This window comes from Olea europaea, unplaced genomic scaffold (assembly GCF_002742605.1).
Source record: "Olea europaea var. sylvestris unplaced genomic scaffold, O_europaea_v1 scaffold262, whole genome shotgun sequence".
Taxonomy (NCBI): Eukaryota; Viridiplantae; Streptophyta; class Magnoliopsida; order Lamiales; family Oleaceae; genus Olea; species Olea europaea.
The window spans coordinates 219725-237407 of NW_019244532.1; the positions used below are offsets into that span (position 1 = coordinate 219725).

General features: G+C 33.3%; 1 protein-coding gene across 4 annotated transcripts; it reads right to left on the bottom strand.

The window, feature by feature from the left end:
* Positions 1–2546: 2546 nt before the first annotated feature.
* LOC111383154 lies at positions 2547–9022 on the bottom strand. 4 transcript variants are annotated; one of them, XM_023007232.1, is made up of 8 exons: positions 8742–9022; positions 7538–7716; positions 6735–6991; positions 6454–6561; positions 6196–6303; positions 4999–6098; positions 3579–4545; positions 2547–3259 (listed from the first exon to the last, which is right to left on the bottom strand). In XM_023007232.1, the coding sequence occupies exons 2-8, from the start codon at positions 7699–7701 to the stop codon at positions 2811–2813; spliced, it is 3153 nt and encodes a 1050-aa protein (XP_022863000.1). In that variant the 5' UTR covers positions 7702–7716; positions 8742–9022; the 3' UTR covers positions 2547–2810. The 4 variants fall into 4 exon arrangements, with proteins under 4 accessions (XP_022863000.1, XP_022863001.1, XP_022862998.1 ...); XM_023007233.1 differs by having other exon boundaries at positions 4999–6002; positions 7538–7725; XM_023007230.1 differs by having other exon boundaries at positions 7538–7725.
* Between the last annotated feature and the right edge of the window lie 8661 nt (positions 9023–17683).

The window sequence follows — 17683 nt, forward strand, 5'->3', positions numbered from 1 at the left end:
GAGTATAACAATTCGTCACCTCATCTTTCTAACTAGCATAGTGGTTTTGGATTTTGATTTTATATATTTTGAAAGTTTTATTCTTTGAATTTAGAGAACTAGAATGGTTTAGGATTTTGTTTTTATAGGAAAACTTCTAGTGTTTGACAAGTTTATTCATTGAATTTAGAGACAGAAGCTTTGACAGTTTCATTGATTAAATTACGTTTTGATGTGATGTTTATTACCATATTTGTTATATTCTTCATTGTTTCTTCTGTTACTTGTACTTTTTGATGATTTAAGTTGAATAATTCCCAGCGTACAAGGAATGATTTCATAGGGTCTTTACAAACCCTCACATGGCGCTGGGCATTTTCAAAAATGAATCACTCATCCCATCTTCTGTGTCTTGACTGTATCGAGCCTGTGACATCCTACTCTGTACACATGGCGTGGTTGACTTAAGTTACAAGTTTGTCCTTGTATAATTAGATAAATATGATCTTAAAAATGACATAGAAAGTTCATTGTTACAAAACTCTTTCACGGAATACTTTAGACTTGAACTTCTTCACATTTTCTATATTACTCTAGTTATATCAAAAGAAAGATGCGTCCTTTATATTTAATTATTCAAGTATGTATCGAATTATTATACTAGTTTTTCCTATTTGTGTCTCGTAGAAAGGGCTCTCTCTTTGCTTGATGCAACAAAGAGAAAAGTAAGAGGAAAACAATTACCACTTAAAAATGTATTTTGAAAATAGAATGTATTAATACGAAATATAAAAGCCAAGCACCAGTTTGTGATTGAATAAATGTCCTTGATATGTTTTTAAAACCTAATATTGAAACTAAAAATAGAAACTGATTAACCTCGATGAAATTTTCAAAATTAAAATTATATCATCCACATTAATCTAAGTAGCACAATAAAAATTACAGAAAAATATGATCCAAAAATGTTATTCCTGAATATAATGTCATAAAGAATAGAAGAGCAGAAAATGTGTCAAAGTAGAAGTGAATACATTCACATTTCAAAAACATATTTATTTAAATTTGAGATTAATTACATAATTATTTTTGCAATTCCATTTGATTAACCACTTTCACCGGCATATAAGTATATTATTAAAAATGAAATCACGAAACAACAAGTATTAATCACGTGTCAAACAACAAATAAGGTACCATTACATCAGGGAAAGATGTCCCGTAATATCCTTGCGGCTAACCATACTCGGCAAAATTGCTTTTTTTTCTTCATTAGTGTTGTCCAATAGATGCAGCTCGCCTTATGTCACCAATATCTTCTGGTATAATAATATTGGACAAGAATGTATACCGTACACACACTTTATTTCTTTCAATGCTGGGTGGTACTGAATAATTTCCCTTACCAAACAAGCCATTAAGAAAAAGTTGTGCCCCGACCAGAACTTTCAGTTAGTATCCTTTGAGGAGAGAAACGTCGGTAGGACAGTCGTACTGCCACGTGGTGCGACCATCCTATTAAGATGTGCCACCTTGGCGGGTGGCCCACCACACACCTCCTCTCCTTTGAGACATATGCTGATGAAGATGAGGTGACGTGCCATGATGAGATCCTTGGAATTCCGTGCAATGACAGCAAGTTCTTGGATTTGGATCTTCTCATAAATACTTAGCAGAAAATTTGTGATGATTTTTGTTCTTTTCATTTTATCAGTTTTAGATCAATTTATGCAGTTCAAATATGGGGAAACTTTCATTCCCCATCCTTGTTATCTTCTTCACTCCTGATTTTTGGTACTTCATGGTCGATCATATGTCTGGTTGACGTAACAAAATTCATGGCTGATGTCCAAAATGATTAGCATTGACTAACACTTTTCAAGAAAGAATAATTCTATGATCTTATAAAATTTTCTTTTACTTATCTTGATATTACTTTTCGTTTAAGCGAAATTATTTATAATGAAATAAAATGTTATCGTGAAAGTTAGGTTACTCAAGACAGCTATCGTAAATAACTTTTTACATTTACAAGATAAGTGTTGATGAGATGCTTTCTCCTTAATATCTAAACAAAATATACCCTTTAAGTTTCGAACTCTGTTGCATTTAGCAACATATTCTATTTGTTAATTTCTCGCTTTGGTTATATAAAATAATAATACCCTTATTAAGTTTTTATTTTCGAAAAATTCAAATCATTGTAAACACAAATCAATTAAATGAATTTTTCATTTTGCGTTAATTATCGTCAAGTTATCGTGGCCTTGGATGGGTTGATTGTTCACAGCTTTTGAGGAGCTCAAATGATGCTGATGTTAGGTTCACTTGTTTCGTGGTTGAAACTTAAAAAGGTTGCTTTTTTTTCAAAATAATTTTGTCAAAAATAATAATAGTAATAATAATTTACTTAATTCTAACACGGAAAAATAGTAACACATTGTTCAACACTTGTTTACTCGCTGGTTTTCTCATGCTCATGTGTCCGAAGAAGCATCACGTCCCCCTAAACGAGTATGCTGCTAATAAAAGAAAATACAGCATCCATTTGAAATTATACCAAGTCATTCATTGCGACAAAGATCTTATACTCATGATCCAAAATCAACCACATATTTGTAGGCATATAAGCTAATTGACTTTACCTGTCTTGACATGCATGTAATTGTATAAATATTCTTATTTTCTATTCAGATAGAAATCTGAAAATTATAAAGCTGAAAACCAGACAAACAAAATCACACAGGAAATTCTGTCCAAATTGTAGATTAGGAACTTCAAGAAACATGCAGAAACTCTTCAACTGATATGTACGTGTACCTCAGAATGAGCTATTTTCTTGCATACTTTTTCGCTGATGTATCCTTTGTAACCCTGCGTCTCTTTTGCTCATTCACCTTAACAGAGCGAGGTATTTCTTTGTAAACATTTCTCTTTCGCAACTTCAAATCTTTTGCTCCTATGGTATACTTGTTTTGAGGATCTGGAATACTGAATTCAGCAGGGTTTTGGTTGAGAGTGCAAAGATCCATTTCTGAATTGCTTCTCATTGGTTGAGTAGAAAGTTTAATGGGGGCCTCCAAGTTCATGGTGCCTGATGGACCTTCACGTCTATAAGATTGTTGAGGAAAAACCATAGGACTTGAGTCACCAAGGATATTTTTTTGCTTATCCATGCCAACACAAGAATCTCGAATAACACGCGAAGTGCCTTTCGAGGATTCCAATTTTTGTGGTCTTCTTGAGTTTTGTAGCTCCAGACGTTTAGTGGACATTTGATCTACAAAACCAGGTAGCCTTTTCAGAAATATCTCAATGAAGTAGAGCAGAAAATTATAAAATATAAATGATTAGTCTAATCTTATATCCAACCTCAAACATATGTTTTTTTTCTCCTTATTAGTTTAGTGATCTCATTAGTTTTTTCCATAGATATATGTAACAGATGAATCCAAACTACTGTAAAAATACACTGATTTATGGATTAAAAAAAACTTCCATTCTCACTTCAAATTTTCATCTTTCCCTACTTCTCCAATAATAATTAATCAATAGTAGGCAAAACACAAATGAAAATTATAGAAAAGTAGATCGCTTACAATTCAAAGAAGATGCAGGCGTCTTTGAGCTTTCACCAGCACTACGAACACTGGATCGTAACCAAATAAGATCCTTAGAATGATGTTGCTGTGAAAAGAGTGATTGGTTGAGTAAACTCTGATTCTTTTCCCTGTTGAACCTTGGGTGGTGATTGCAGGGAGAAAAGGGTTTATCGACAAATTTCTTTGTGCCCACATTTAAAGAACTGGATATCATTCCCCGATCCATCAAAGACAGCAATTGCATTGCAGGAATTGTGTCATTAGAGTAAGGATCTAATGACCCCATGGATTTCTGGCTCTGATCAATTATCCCCTGTTCAAGTAATAGTGTGTCACGTAGAGCTAGATTTTCCATATTACCTCCTTTTATGTCACTAATGGTCATTCCTTTATGGTGCTGGTCTAAGAATGAATGCATCCTTGTAGGTATGCTTTCCCTCCTAGGAGACAACATTTTCTTTGCTCCTTCGCTGAGCCTTGATCCCGTTATGTTGGAGCCTGAAGCTGAAATCTGCATTTTACTTGGTTGATTCTGTGGAAATGAACAGAAGAATCTTGATTGGTTTTCCTTTGGTTCTCCCACATCAAACTGATTCGTGTTCAAGAGAGGAAAGCTTATAGGACTGTCCTGGATAGGTACAATGTTATCACTCGCCAAAACTATGTCATCGCTTCTTGTGCTGCCGAGCGAATAATTCACTGCACCAGCATATTCATTGCCATTGAAGGTAGGAAACCCTATACTGGGTTTATTGGTCCCCTCGGGTACAATGTACTTCTTTGAATTACCTAGAGACCTTTCATGCTGGTTTTTAGCCATCAGCTCAACTATGTCCATCGGGATGTCATCTGATGCTCTAAGTTCAGTACTCTTATCAGTTTCTTGGTCAGTTTGTGGAACAGAAACTCCCAGACGCCCTTGCGATTCTCCAGCATTAGCTTTGCTGCAGGAGGAAGAGATATCCTGGAAAAAAAAAGTTCGAATACTTAGGATTCTAGTTTGCACTATTTAGGAAAACAATAAGTTTTGATTTCCTGTCAATAGGAGTGAAATTTGTTATAAAATTAATCCTAATCACATAAATCAAGTATGAAACTGGTATAGGAAACTCAAGAATATGTGATATCTTCAAGTTACTGTCAAATGAATCCTGATAATGCAGCCAAATATATTGCAATTCCTAATGTAATACTGGAATCATCAAAAAGTCCTCAATGAAATGGTCTTCAAAGTTTACATTTGTTTCATACATCAGCTTAAACAGAAAAGAGATACTGCCATCATCTGTACCACTAAAACAACCAGAAATAATGAATTCGGCTCCTTCTGCTTCTTTCAGGACAATATTGAAAAGTTAAAACATAAACTAGCAACTAGGTAAATCAGGAATAGTATGTTAAAGAGAAAGTTGCTTACCAAATTCTCATGCAGAGGTAAACAACCATTACCAAGTACAGTTGAAAATTGCTTCTCTCCCAGAATAGGAGTTTTATGAGTAATTATCTCATTCAGATCCCACAGAAAATCTTTACTCCCCTTATCATGAATGTCCTTTTGTTGCACGATTGATGACCGATCATTATCATTTCTTTCTGCACTCATAAAGCTGTCAAGAGAAAGATCCAATGCCACTTTCTCTTTAACTAAACATTCTCCTAACTTGCTGTTTTTGGGAGCCATCAGAAGATTGTGACCAGCTTCAAGTTCAGACCTCTTATTCTTGGACAAGTTGGAGTTCAACACTGTTTGTTTGGTAGACTGGGAACTCCTAAAAGTTGGTTCCATTTGTCCTGATGGGCTAGGAATATTATATTTCGGCAAATCTGTAGAGACTACAGAAATTATCTTTGGCATCTCCAGCTCACGAACTGGGAGAGGCAACCCCTCATCTATAGGGATCTGACTTTTCCTTTTACCAAGAACAAGATCTTTGTTTTTGCCCGGCTTGATCTTTCGACTCTTTATGCCAATCTGCATATCTAACTGTGCAGATGCACCTCCTCCTGATTGTGAGTCAGAAATTTCAAGAGATCTGTCCTCTGAATTTACTTTAGAGGCCCTGAACTTTTTAGCTGAACTACTTGGATAGCTAATTTCTGTGGGTCTTTTGTTTTCTTCCCGAGTAATCTTTCTTTTCATCTGAGCAGTTCTGATACCTTTTCCAACACGTTCAAGGAAATCCTCCTGGTCATGAGGAGATGAAACTGTTCCTAACTCAACAGATACAGTATGCATTCCGCGGGATGAAGCACTCATGTTCGGGTGACCATTTACAGAAATTCTTTCTCCATCCATTATTTCTGCAAGATAACGCAACTTAGGCTTTCTCTTACGTGGCAATCCATCTAATTTATTATCACTTCCAGATGATGCACTTTCCTGCTCACCCACTTCAACTGAAGGGAGTCCAATTGGGTGTCCTGTATCAGCATTTACGGCCTTATCACTGATATCACCAATATCATTTATTAAATTGTTCGTCTCTAAGACATCAACATATCTAGGTTTTATAGCATCTGTAATAAATAATGAAAAAATTACTTTTTTTTTATAATTGGAACAACAGTGAAAAATAAGCATTTTTAAAGAATTTTGTTGATGCTGTCAAATTACCAGCTGTATTTGTATGTGTCTCTTGAGCTTGGCAAGGATTAGGTTCTGTTTTATCAAAACTCAGGTTGCAACCTTCTTTATCCATAACATTTGCTCCACTTTTGCTGCCTGCGCAGACATATGATATTACACTAGGAACATGTGGAAAATATTCGAGCTAAACCCACTACCATATTCAGAAGAAAGACATCAATATCCTGAGTTTGTAATTCCACAATGGAAGTCTTTTAGCAATGCTTTGAATAATCACAAACTCACATGTTGTAGCCATATGTCTCGCTGGCAAGCATGGATTGAAGTTTGGGATATCATTTACATGACTGCAGTTTCTGCTATTTCCAAAGCCATCTAATCCATGCTCCTCACCTGCAAAAGTAGTCAGGATATGTACAATAAAGAGACATCAAATAGGTAAGCCAAACTTATGCCTGGTTAATGCATTAGTTTTAGTGAGATTCTGCTTATGTATGTACAAGCAACAGCTTGATCACCAGATTCAGCATTTCTTGTTAGATTGCATCTCGATGGAAAAAATATACCTTTTTCCCCATCCCTGCTAGAAGAATTTGTATCAATATTATTTTTTTCTTCGCTTAATGGTATTGGAGATTGTTCCATCATTTCTTCCATACTACTTTCCATCATAAATTCTGAAACACAGTTCAAGCACTCCCACCATCTAAATCTGGGGACACATAATGGAGGGAGTTTCTCTTCCAAATCACCACCGTTAGCTTGTGAAGCAAAAGGCAAACAAAGCTTTTGATCCTTTTTCCTCATGCCAGCCACATATCCACTGCATTCGCAGTAGAAATTCAGAAAGGTTTACAATTGTAAGTTTCTAGGTAACTTTCATGTGTACATAAATTATCAATGAACCTTGATGTAATCATGTCTTCTTACAATATGAAAAAGGTATTGAAGAATTATGCAACATCGCTATGCCTATATCCATTATTTCTAATAAGAATAACAATCAATTTCAGCAAAAACTAGCTAGCTTTAATATTAGGCTATATATGCAGTAAACATTCTCACTAAAACTGCTTATATATAAAATATTGTCCTCAAACATTCAACATAAGGAACCCATGTGAAATGAAATGCATTATCATCATCTGACTTTTCTGTGTTTGTATGTTCATTGTCATATCTTAAATCTAAAATTAATGGGGATCATACACGTAAGCAAGCATAAATGCACATGAAATACATTGATGCATGCTCAAAGCCATACAACAAGTAGAGAAAAAAGACAAATACTCTTATCAAGGAAAGCCCTTGAGGATGACAGAATTCAACAAGTGAAACAAGCTGGCAAAGTCTTCTAACAAAAGCTTACCGTAAGGAGAAGTGTTTGTGCTCTTGTGTATCTTCTTCTGCAACCATTCCGAGATCTATAGCAATTGAGTTTATCCCAATGAGCATTCCTAGGGGCCTTGGTGTAGATACAGCAGAATCACTTTTTTGATGATTTACTTCCATTTCCACAATACTCTTCTCCATTTCAAAAGCAAAAGCCTAAAACCACTGGATGAGTAATAGGCATGCATCGTCTAATTAGGTACATGAACCCATACCAAAGTTTAATGGTGATAAACCTCAAAGTTCGAAGCATAATGAAAGTTCACACAAGTGCATGTTTGAAACACAGTATTTGAAAAACTGGTTTGTATGATGAACAAACATTTTTTTTTTTTTTTTGGAAGTAGTGTCCAGTCCTGTGCATTTGTTTCTACAAAACATGCTATGACGGTAATGGAAGTGTGTTACTATCCAATCCAAGAAAGAATGTGAATTCAAGCCATTATAAATGCATGATTCATCGCAGACTAAGTCAAGTAGTTGCAATATTGTATAGTGAAATACAAGAGATAGACAGACAATTTAAGAATAAACGACAGTAAAACGTGGCAGCTGGAAGTGTAAACATCTTAGAAACCCTAGTCCACAGTGACAACATGGATGAGGCAGTATCCAATTCAAAATTCTTCGAATTCTGCACATAATACAATCCACAAATAGCTAAACGCATAACATAGACAGCAAAATGATTAACGAAATTCAATTTTAGGGTTTCCTCTGAATGAAAAATTCTAATCTTATTTTTCATAAGTAATATTATAAAGATTCATCAACAAGTCGAAAATTAACTCAAACCCCATATTAGAATTTCAATTATAACTGCAAAAACAAAAAGCCACATGGATTAATCTTAGGAATGAATTCCACTAACGTAATTAGGGTTTATATATTAACGGTTTTGATTACTCCGATGGACGCGACCCAGTTCAGATATAATAAAAAGTACCATAAAATGATAAGACAAATACATGAAATCAAACCCAAAAAGGACAAAAACAAAATTAAATGGTCCAACAGAATAAATAGAAATAAATTCACTTTAACAGAAACAGATATTTAAGGGAAATAAAATAGAGCTCAAATTCAGCTAAAACCCAACAAAAATCAACATGGGAAAAAAATAACTATACCTAAAAACATATAAACAAAATTAACAGTGAAAAGATGAGAAAAAAACAAACCTTTTGTTGGAATGGTAAAACAAGATCAAAACTCCACTAATCGACCCAGATAAATCCCTCAACGGCTGACTGAAATTTGGATCTCATTTAATAGAGAAGAAACTGGAGAATCCATACATATGATTTTCTTGAAGAGATCCAAAGGTCTCTGTGAGGAATTCGAGTGCGAAAGGATAGAGAACCCTAGGATTTTTTTAGGTTTGAAATTTTTTAGAGAGATAGAGAGAGGGAAATGTTTTAAAAAGAGAAAGCAAAGTATGAGAGAGAAAGAGAGTGCGTAATGTTGAGACATACATTGTGTATTTATACATTTATATACGTACAAACATATACATGTGTGCATCGTAGAGAGAGGAGAGAGAAAACCAATCATATTGCGCCAGCAAGGCAGCAAGGTGGTGGGATAACTTATCTTCATCCATTATGCGTTTTCTGAAACCCTAGTGAAACGTCAGTACAAAGCATGAATTACACGCTCCATTTTTCGAAGGAGAAATTTGCACCTAAGGCCTCCAAACATTGATACTTGGCACTTGGATCCCAATTCTTTTTTTTTTTTGCACACATCCACATACTTTCATAATGGATCACATGAGTCCATGATATGAACAAATGTTGTCCACTTTGTCATCAGATACATACATGTTGGAAAATTATTAATTTTTCATGTGAGTCTACACATTTAATTAATTATGTATAAAGATTACCTTAAAATTAAACCAAAAATTAAAATGATCTAATAAAGAATTAAGTAGGGGGTACTTACACAAGTACCCTATATTTTGGGGCAGTTTTAAAAAAATGATGAACTTGGATTAAATTGTAATTAGTTAAAATTGAATGTAAAATATATGCTCAAAACCTAAAATCACGACAATTCTCAAAAATCAGCCTCTAAGGGTGTGTTGATTACATTTATTTTCCATGGAAAATATCAGTTTTTCACCCAAATTCCTGTTTGGAGTGTTTGATTGTTATTTTTTCCATGGAAAATATTTTTCAACTTTTGAAAATATGCCTAATTTTCCTTGTTTTTAAGGAAAACATTTTCCTTGGATAGAGGTGGTTTTTATTTTCCACAAAAGATGGAAATCATTTTCTTTTCTATGTGATATTTTCCATACCAATCAAACGCACTCTAATATACAAAAATCAAAGGAAAATTGGAAGGAAAAAGATGAAATTTTCCACAAATACAGAAACAAAATTTGTTCATTCTTCTAATCTTTGGAAAAAGTTCTATGGATGTGTGTAATTAATTGAGGAAATCTTTGACAAAACATTGAAAGCTCTAGAAAAAAGTTAAGAAAATCTTTCACGAAAACACAAACAAAATTACACGTTATTTTATGTTTTGGACTCCTTGTATAATTGGTTCTTCAATTTTTTCATTTTAAAATTGTTTAATATTCTCTTTGCATGTATCATTAAACAACCATAATTATCAATTTTCAGCTGAATAATCTCTCACTTACATATTCTAGGTTTAGTATAAACCTTATAATATAAATAATTAACATTTTTGATTTTTTTTTTATAATTTTGTTATTGTGATTGGAAACATGTTTAAAAATAACATTGTTGAATTTGAAATGAAATGAATTGTGTCAATACATCTAAAAAATTATTTTTGAATAAATTAAAATGATACATGCAAAGTGTTTGACAAAAAGAGAATGTGAAAAAGTGACATTCTATCAAATTGAGTTGATGATTTAATAGTGGATTTTACGTTCTTATTTTCAAACTTAACAGTTTTATTTATAAATAGAATTTTCTAACAATAATAAATTAATTAATTTAATAGAGCAACGCAATGTGTTCTCATATAGATATGAATTTTGTTAAAGCTTCTAAATAAACTGTAATGACCTCGTGCGTGACTAAGAGCATCTCCATTTGCAATTCTAAAAGTGTATTTTTATGGATTTAAGGTAAGTAAATCGTCACTTATTTTCATGAGTAGGACAAATTATTAAATAAATGTGTTAGCTAAATTGTTATTATGTAAACATGATATTTGATTATTACGATATATGTCATTAATGCTTCGCATGACATATTCATGCACGCCAATGTATCGATAAGCATACATTAAGTTTCAAAAAGTAAACAAGTTTTCAAGTGTCAATGAGTTAATAAACGTTTAAAAAAGACATATATCCTGAACACTTTTAGTACGAGGTGCATATCTATACCATGAGAAGTGTGAGTGAAAAATGGGGCACAAGGGACCAACGCACCCGATCAATATTCAATGATAATGTTAATGTTAACTATTTTGCCGTATTATCTATAGATTCTTTCGGATTCCAAATAATAATTGCACACTATATTCTTTCGGATTCCAAATAATAATTGCACACTATATTCTTTCGGATTCCAAATAATAATTGCACACTATATTCTTTCGGATTCCAAATAATAATTGCACACTATATTCTTTCGGATTCCAAATAATAATTGCACACTATATTCTTTCGGATTCCAAATAATAATTGCACACTATATTCTTTCGGATTCCAAATAATAATTGGTTAATGTTAATTGTTTTACAGTATTATCTCCACACATACATGCACATTCCCTTTCTCAATCTCATCGAAGCTATTTGGCGGTGGTTGTGTGATAGCTCTGGTGCTTGCGACTTTGTATCGGTGCAGATTTACACGGTGATGCTATTGTAAGATCTGGGTGAGATTGTGGTGCAGGGCTGTAGGGTGGTGGTGGTGCAAATATACATGGTGGTTTTACAAATCTGTGAATTGTGGTGGAGTATGATGTTGGTGGTGTTAATTTATATTTGATGTGGATGTGGTGTGCGATTATGGTGGCGAGTTGGTGGATTGAAGGAGGTGGTAGTGGATTATAGTGCATGTAGTGATAATGGTGGTACAAGTAATGGCGGTGGCGATGCATTATAGATGATGATGGTCGTATTGATTTGTGTATGTGGTGGTTGTGTGCTAATGGTGGTTTGTGGTAGTAGCGAGATGGCACCATATTAGGATTGTAAAGACTCCATATTAGAATCAAATTAAGTAGCAGATTGACTAGATTTGTGAAGAAGCAATGAAGGAATAGCTCTGATACCATATTAGATTCGAGAGCTAAATTGTAAAGGAAAGAATCTCATTTATTCAACTTGACGAAAAATGAATTACAACATCTATATAAATAGAATATAGAAACATATAATTGGCAACTAATTACAACTCGACAACCCTGAGAGGCGTCTTAGTGGTCAGACCTTAAGTTTGCTCTCCAATGGTCACCAGTTAGTTCCTTCAGGGTCACTGAGATAAGTACCTAATTGCAAATTTCAAAGCCCCATGGAATTAGTTGAGATGCACGTAAGTTGGTCCAGACATCTACAGTCATAAAAAAAACTAATTAACAACTCAACTACCTAACTGACTAAAACTAACAGTATCATTTAACTACCAAATGTATACAAATCCTGTATCTATATCTTTAATATGTGAAAACATAAGTCAGATGCAGCAAATGTCATTCCAAGGTTCTTCAATATGGTGACAATGCAGTTCAGTGCCAAAATCAAGATCTTTAGATCAGATAATGCCCTTGAATTGGCCCTCACAGCATTCCTTGATGAAAGAAGCACTCTATATTAGTTCAGTTGTGTTGAAAGACCACAGCAGAATTTTGTTGTGGAGTGCAAACACCAACATCTTTTAAATATTGCAAGAACCTTATATTTCTAATCAAGAGTTCCAATTAAGTTATGGTTTGAATGTGTATTGGCAACCACTTTTATGGTCAATAGAACCCCATATCCTCTCTTGAAACACAAAACTCCCTGAAATCTTGTATAATAAGCTAGCAGCCTACTCTGCACTTGAAGTTTTTGGTTGCTTGGCGTTTTCTTCCACTTTGTCTGCTTACAGAAATAAATTTCAACCACATGTTAGATTGTGTGTATTTCTGGGATATCCATCAAGAGTTAAAGGCTACAAACTCTATGATGTTGTTTCGAAATAGATATTTTCATCAAGAGATGTCACATTTCATGAAAGTATTTTTCCTTTTCATACAATAATTGCTAATCATCTTACGGATCCCTTTCCTGAGTTAGTTCTACCAAATCCTTCATTATCTATTATTGAACTAGGTAACCATATCCCTGTTTCTATCCCACCCATCAACATTTATACATTATCTCTCGAAGAATCATCTCTCGCCTTGCAACCTACTATTGATCATTCAAATATCACACCAAGTGTTGATCCTTCTCCAACTATCAACATCAAAAAATTACTGAGAGTTATCAAACTTCTACAATATCTCAAAGATTATCATTGTAATATGATTTCTCAAAATTTCAATCATTCATTTCGATTGCCACACAACATTGGTTGCTTTCTATTGTATGACAAGTTATCTCGCAATCACAAACACTTGATATTACCCAAGTAGAACCAATTTTTTAGCATCAAGTTGTAAAAATATTGTCAGTGGTGTGCAGCCATAAAACTTGAACTTGATGTTGTGGAACTGAATCATACATGGTTTGTTGTACCTTTACCATCGGTAAATACTATGTGGGTTGTCGATGGATATACAAGATAACATATGAATCAGATGGAACAATTGAAAGACATAAAGCTCGCCTTGTTGCTAAAGGTTATACACAACAATAGGGGCTTGACTACTTTGATACATTTTCCAGTGGCAAAGATTGTAACTGTCAAAGTTCTTGCTCTCACAGCATGTAATAATTGGCATTTGGTTCGGCTAGATGTCAACAATGCCTTCTTGAATGGAGACTTGTTTAAGAAGGTATACATGGACCTTCCTCTTGGATATAAAGTTCAAAACAATACTAACAAGCAAGGGAAGTTAGTTTGTAAATTGCACAAGTCCATCTATAGACTCAAGCAAGCATCTCAACAATGGAATTCCAAGTATTCACAAGTTCTCATTCAATTTGGTTTTACTTAATCAAAGGCAGACTATTCATTGTTCACTAAAGGTTCTGGACATAACTTTGTGGTACTATTGGTGCACGTTGATGACATTATCATCACTGGTCCAAGTTCTCAGGCTACTGATTCCCTAAAAACCTTCTTACATTCTCAATTTAAGCTGGAAAATTTGGGCTGCCTGAAGTATTTTTTGGGCATCGAGTTTGCTTGTTCAAAGGCAGGCACAGTCATTTCTCAAAAATTACAATTACTGGAAGATGCTGGATATTTGGATTGCAAACCAGTTAATACACTTATGGATTCAAAAGCATGTCTTAGCTTACATGAGGGAGATCTCTTGCCTGATGCCTCACACTATAGACGATTGATTGGAAGTTGATCTATTTAACACTATCCAGACATGACTTCACATATACTATTCACAAATTGAGACAGTTTCTATCCCAACCTCGATTGCCACATCTCAAAGCAGTACATCACCTTCTTCATTACTTAAAGAACAACCCTAGCCAAGGCCTATTCTTTTTAGCATGCTCATCTTTACCTATCAAGTTGCAAGCATTTTTTTTTACGTTGATCGGGGTTCATGCATTGGCACAAGGAAGTCCACAATAGGGTTCTGCATATTTCTAGGTGGCTCACAGCTAAAGCAGAGTATTGAGCACTTGCTGCAACCATTAGTGAACTTCTATGGATCACTCAGTTGTTAAAGGACTTTCAGACCTCTGCAACCTCTCTTGCTATTCCATTTTGTAACAACCAAGTAGCAATTCAAATTGCCATTAATCCTACCTTTCATGGACGAACTAAGCATATCAAAATCGACTGCCACTTCTTTTGAGATAAAATCGTAGCTAGAATGACTAAACTTCTTCCAGTCCAATCAAGAGACCAACTACCTAATGTTTTCACCAAACCACTTCATGCTTCAATTCTCATTCCTTTATTATTCAAGATGTCTATCAAAAAACATTTACAACACATCTTGAGGGGGCGTATTAAAGATATAGATATAGAATTTGTATACATTTGACAGTTAAATGAATCTGTTAGTTATCGGTCAGTTAGGTAGTTGAGTTGTTAGTTAGTTGCCAGCTATATGTTTCTATATTCTATTTATATAGGCGATGTAACTCATTTTTCATCAGGTTGAATAAATGAGATTCTTTCCTTTACAATTCAACTCCCGAATCTAATATCCCACATTAGAATCTTTTCTGGGATTTCGATATATTATTTACCCTACCACTTTTTTCCCTGCACAATTTTAACTAGAGTAGACCTCTGTGTGTGCGTGCCCCACTGCCCGTGCATGACGAATTAGGTGTATTTAGAATACTTCATCTCATGTGCTAAAGTAGCCAATCGTATTTTATTTATTTATTTATTTATTTTTAAATAATTTCAGGACATAATTCGTGTTGTAGAATCCAAGCCGGCAAAATTGTATGGGAGTTACTTTTTGCGTCAAATTGTCAAGGTATGCCTCATGAATTGATATAAGGAAAAGAATTGTTATTTGATCAAATTTCACATTTTCCTTATATCAATATAAAATATGCATGTGGTTATATTCAATTTTCTTTCATGACACTGCTTGCAGCTTGAAGGGGTGATGTTGGATGTTGATAGGATAAAATTGGAATAAGCAGTTGCAATTTTGTTCGAGAATGTCTTGCTACTCTGTTTTACGAGGATGTGCTTAACATATATCTTGAATGGTAATATCCAGCCTCTCCCTCTGCCTTTTCCCGTTCCTTCAAGAGCTCTATTCTGAAATATTCTCCTTTCGCTGTAATTATTAAAGAAAAGGATTGTTGTGAAGTGTGTCAGAGTCGAGTTTATCTACCCATTTCCTCGGTGACATAATGTTGTAGGTTTTTAATACATTTGAGCTTCTGTATTTGTATTTATTATTTTGAGAAACCATATAGATTTTACAATTTTGCATCAGACCAGCTTCAGTACTATATGGTAGTTTATTAACTGAAGATAACACTAGTAATAATTTCTTCATTTGTGCTGGGTGTACACCCATACACCCCTCTCACAATGAGGATGGTCCACAAATATAATATTCATGTGGGTCCCCTCATATTGTGAGAGGGCTGTACACCATGATTTACAAGAAGCTTTATTGTAATTTCTTTTCACTTATTGGTTTTGTAGCTATTAAATCCATGTTTTTTTTTTATGCTGGACTCGACATGATCTCAGTGACTTGTAACAAGATTTATCAAGTATTGTCAAGTCAAATATGCCAGTATGAATAAATAGGTGTACATAGGACACTATAAATGTTTCGAAATAAGGTTATGCTTGATACATTGTATTACATCGTATAGAGTATGGTATTGACAATGCTCAGACTATTTTTATCTGGTCCGTATTAAATTAATCTATCAAATGAAGTGGGTTTATTGTATTATTTCTTGTAAGTGACGAATATCATACAAAATATTGTATGAAGTTAAAATAAAAAAAAAATTCACTTAAAAGGTAAAAAGTTTAATTATAAGATAACAAATTACTTGTAATTATGAAATTTTACTTCCAAGTAAAATATCATTTATTAGACAAAAGTTAACCTATAAGTTGGGGGGCGGGGGGAGGAAGGAAAAAATTAAAAAGGAAAGAAGATGTAAAACATATAACTTTATACCTAAAAATTCACAAGGAAAAAAAATAAGTAGTTATTACTAAGAAATTTTTTTGTAAGTAAAAAATTAATTATAAAATGAAAGTTCACCAGTATGTAAATAGTTACCTATAAGCAAAACATACTTGTAGCTAAAAATTTTATTTATAGTTCAAAAATTCTCTTTTATTTTAATAAAAATCTGCTTACAAGTATATAATATACTATCAATAAAAATTACTTGCAAGTATAGAAATACTTATAAAAAAAATAAATTGTTATTAGTAAAAATTATGATTAAATTCACATATCTATTAAATATTGAATATCATATCAAGTGAGAATCATTTTTTTGACGATTTTAATATATTACAATTTAATTATTTTAATAATACCACACTTTTAATTTTTCAGTATATAATAAATACTGCAAAATCTTTGTCATGTATTAATTTTGTGCTATTAATTCTCAATTAATTAACATTCACATTATTGTAAATGAATTTATTTCTATTCATGTATCTAATAATTTTAATGGGTGTTTAAATTCATGTATTAGCAATTAATTCTTATGTACCAAGTGTAATTTAAAAAAAAGTTGCTCATTTGTAATATTTCATCATAACAAAAAATTTGAATCATAAAAGTTGAGTTTTGAGAATACAATTTTCTTCTCTTAAATTTCTATCATAAATTTTATTTTCTTTAATTCATTTTAAACTCATCAAATCCTCTCAACAAATTGGTATCAAATATTTTATAGCACTTATAAAGTATTTCGGAACAACAAGTAATGTACGTTCAACTCTGACTAGCAAGTAAAAATGTTATGTACAAGTAAATAGAAAGTAAAAAAATCACTTAATAAATTTAAGAAAATCTTATAATTAATAATATTGTTAATTTTTTTTGCCCATTACTCATACAGCCTTCTAATGAAATGTAGCATCACACATCGTATCAAAACAATACCTTCTAACCCACCTTAATACCATTCCTCCTAGGGATGGCAAAAAAATTAGATCAACCTAATAATTGTGGGGCCCCACCTTGAATGGGGTGGGTAATCAGATAAATGGGGTGAGGACAAGACAGAGGGTTATTGCCCTAAAGAGTGTACGAGAAATGAGAAACATAGTCCAAGCCCTACTTCTCGCCCCGTTTAAAGTTAATTTCAAACTTAATTTTTTATCCAAAAAAAAGGATTTATCGTCATTTTTAAAGAGAACATAAGTGTTGGGTAATTTCAATTATTGCAAGAAAAATTTTAACAATTCAAGCAATTAACTAGAACGATTAACTATGCAAATAAATAATCCAAGCAAAAATAAGAAAGCGCAACACCAAATTTTTTACGT

Excerpts from the sequence above, each read along its gene's own strand:
- LOC111383154 (XM_023007232.1), bottom strand. The coding sequence starts at position 7,701 with ATGGAGAAGAGTATTGTGGAAATGGAAGTAAATCATCAAAAAAGTGAT. Across the intron at positions 6,992-7,537 it reads CACAAACACTTCTCCTTACG|TGGATATGTGGCTGGCATGA; the intron begins GTAAGCTTTTGT and ends CTGCGAATGCAG. Across the intron at positions 6,562-6,734 it reads TAGCAGGGATGGGGAAAAAG|GTGAGGAGCATGGATTAGAT; the intron begins GTATATTTTTTC and ends CTACTTTTGCAG.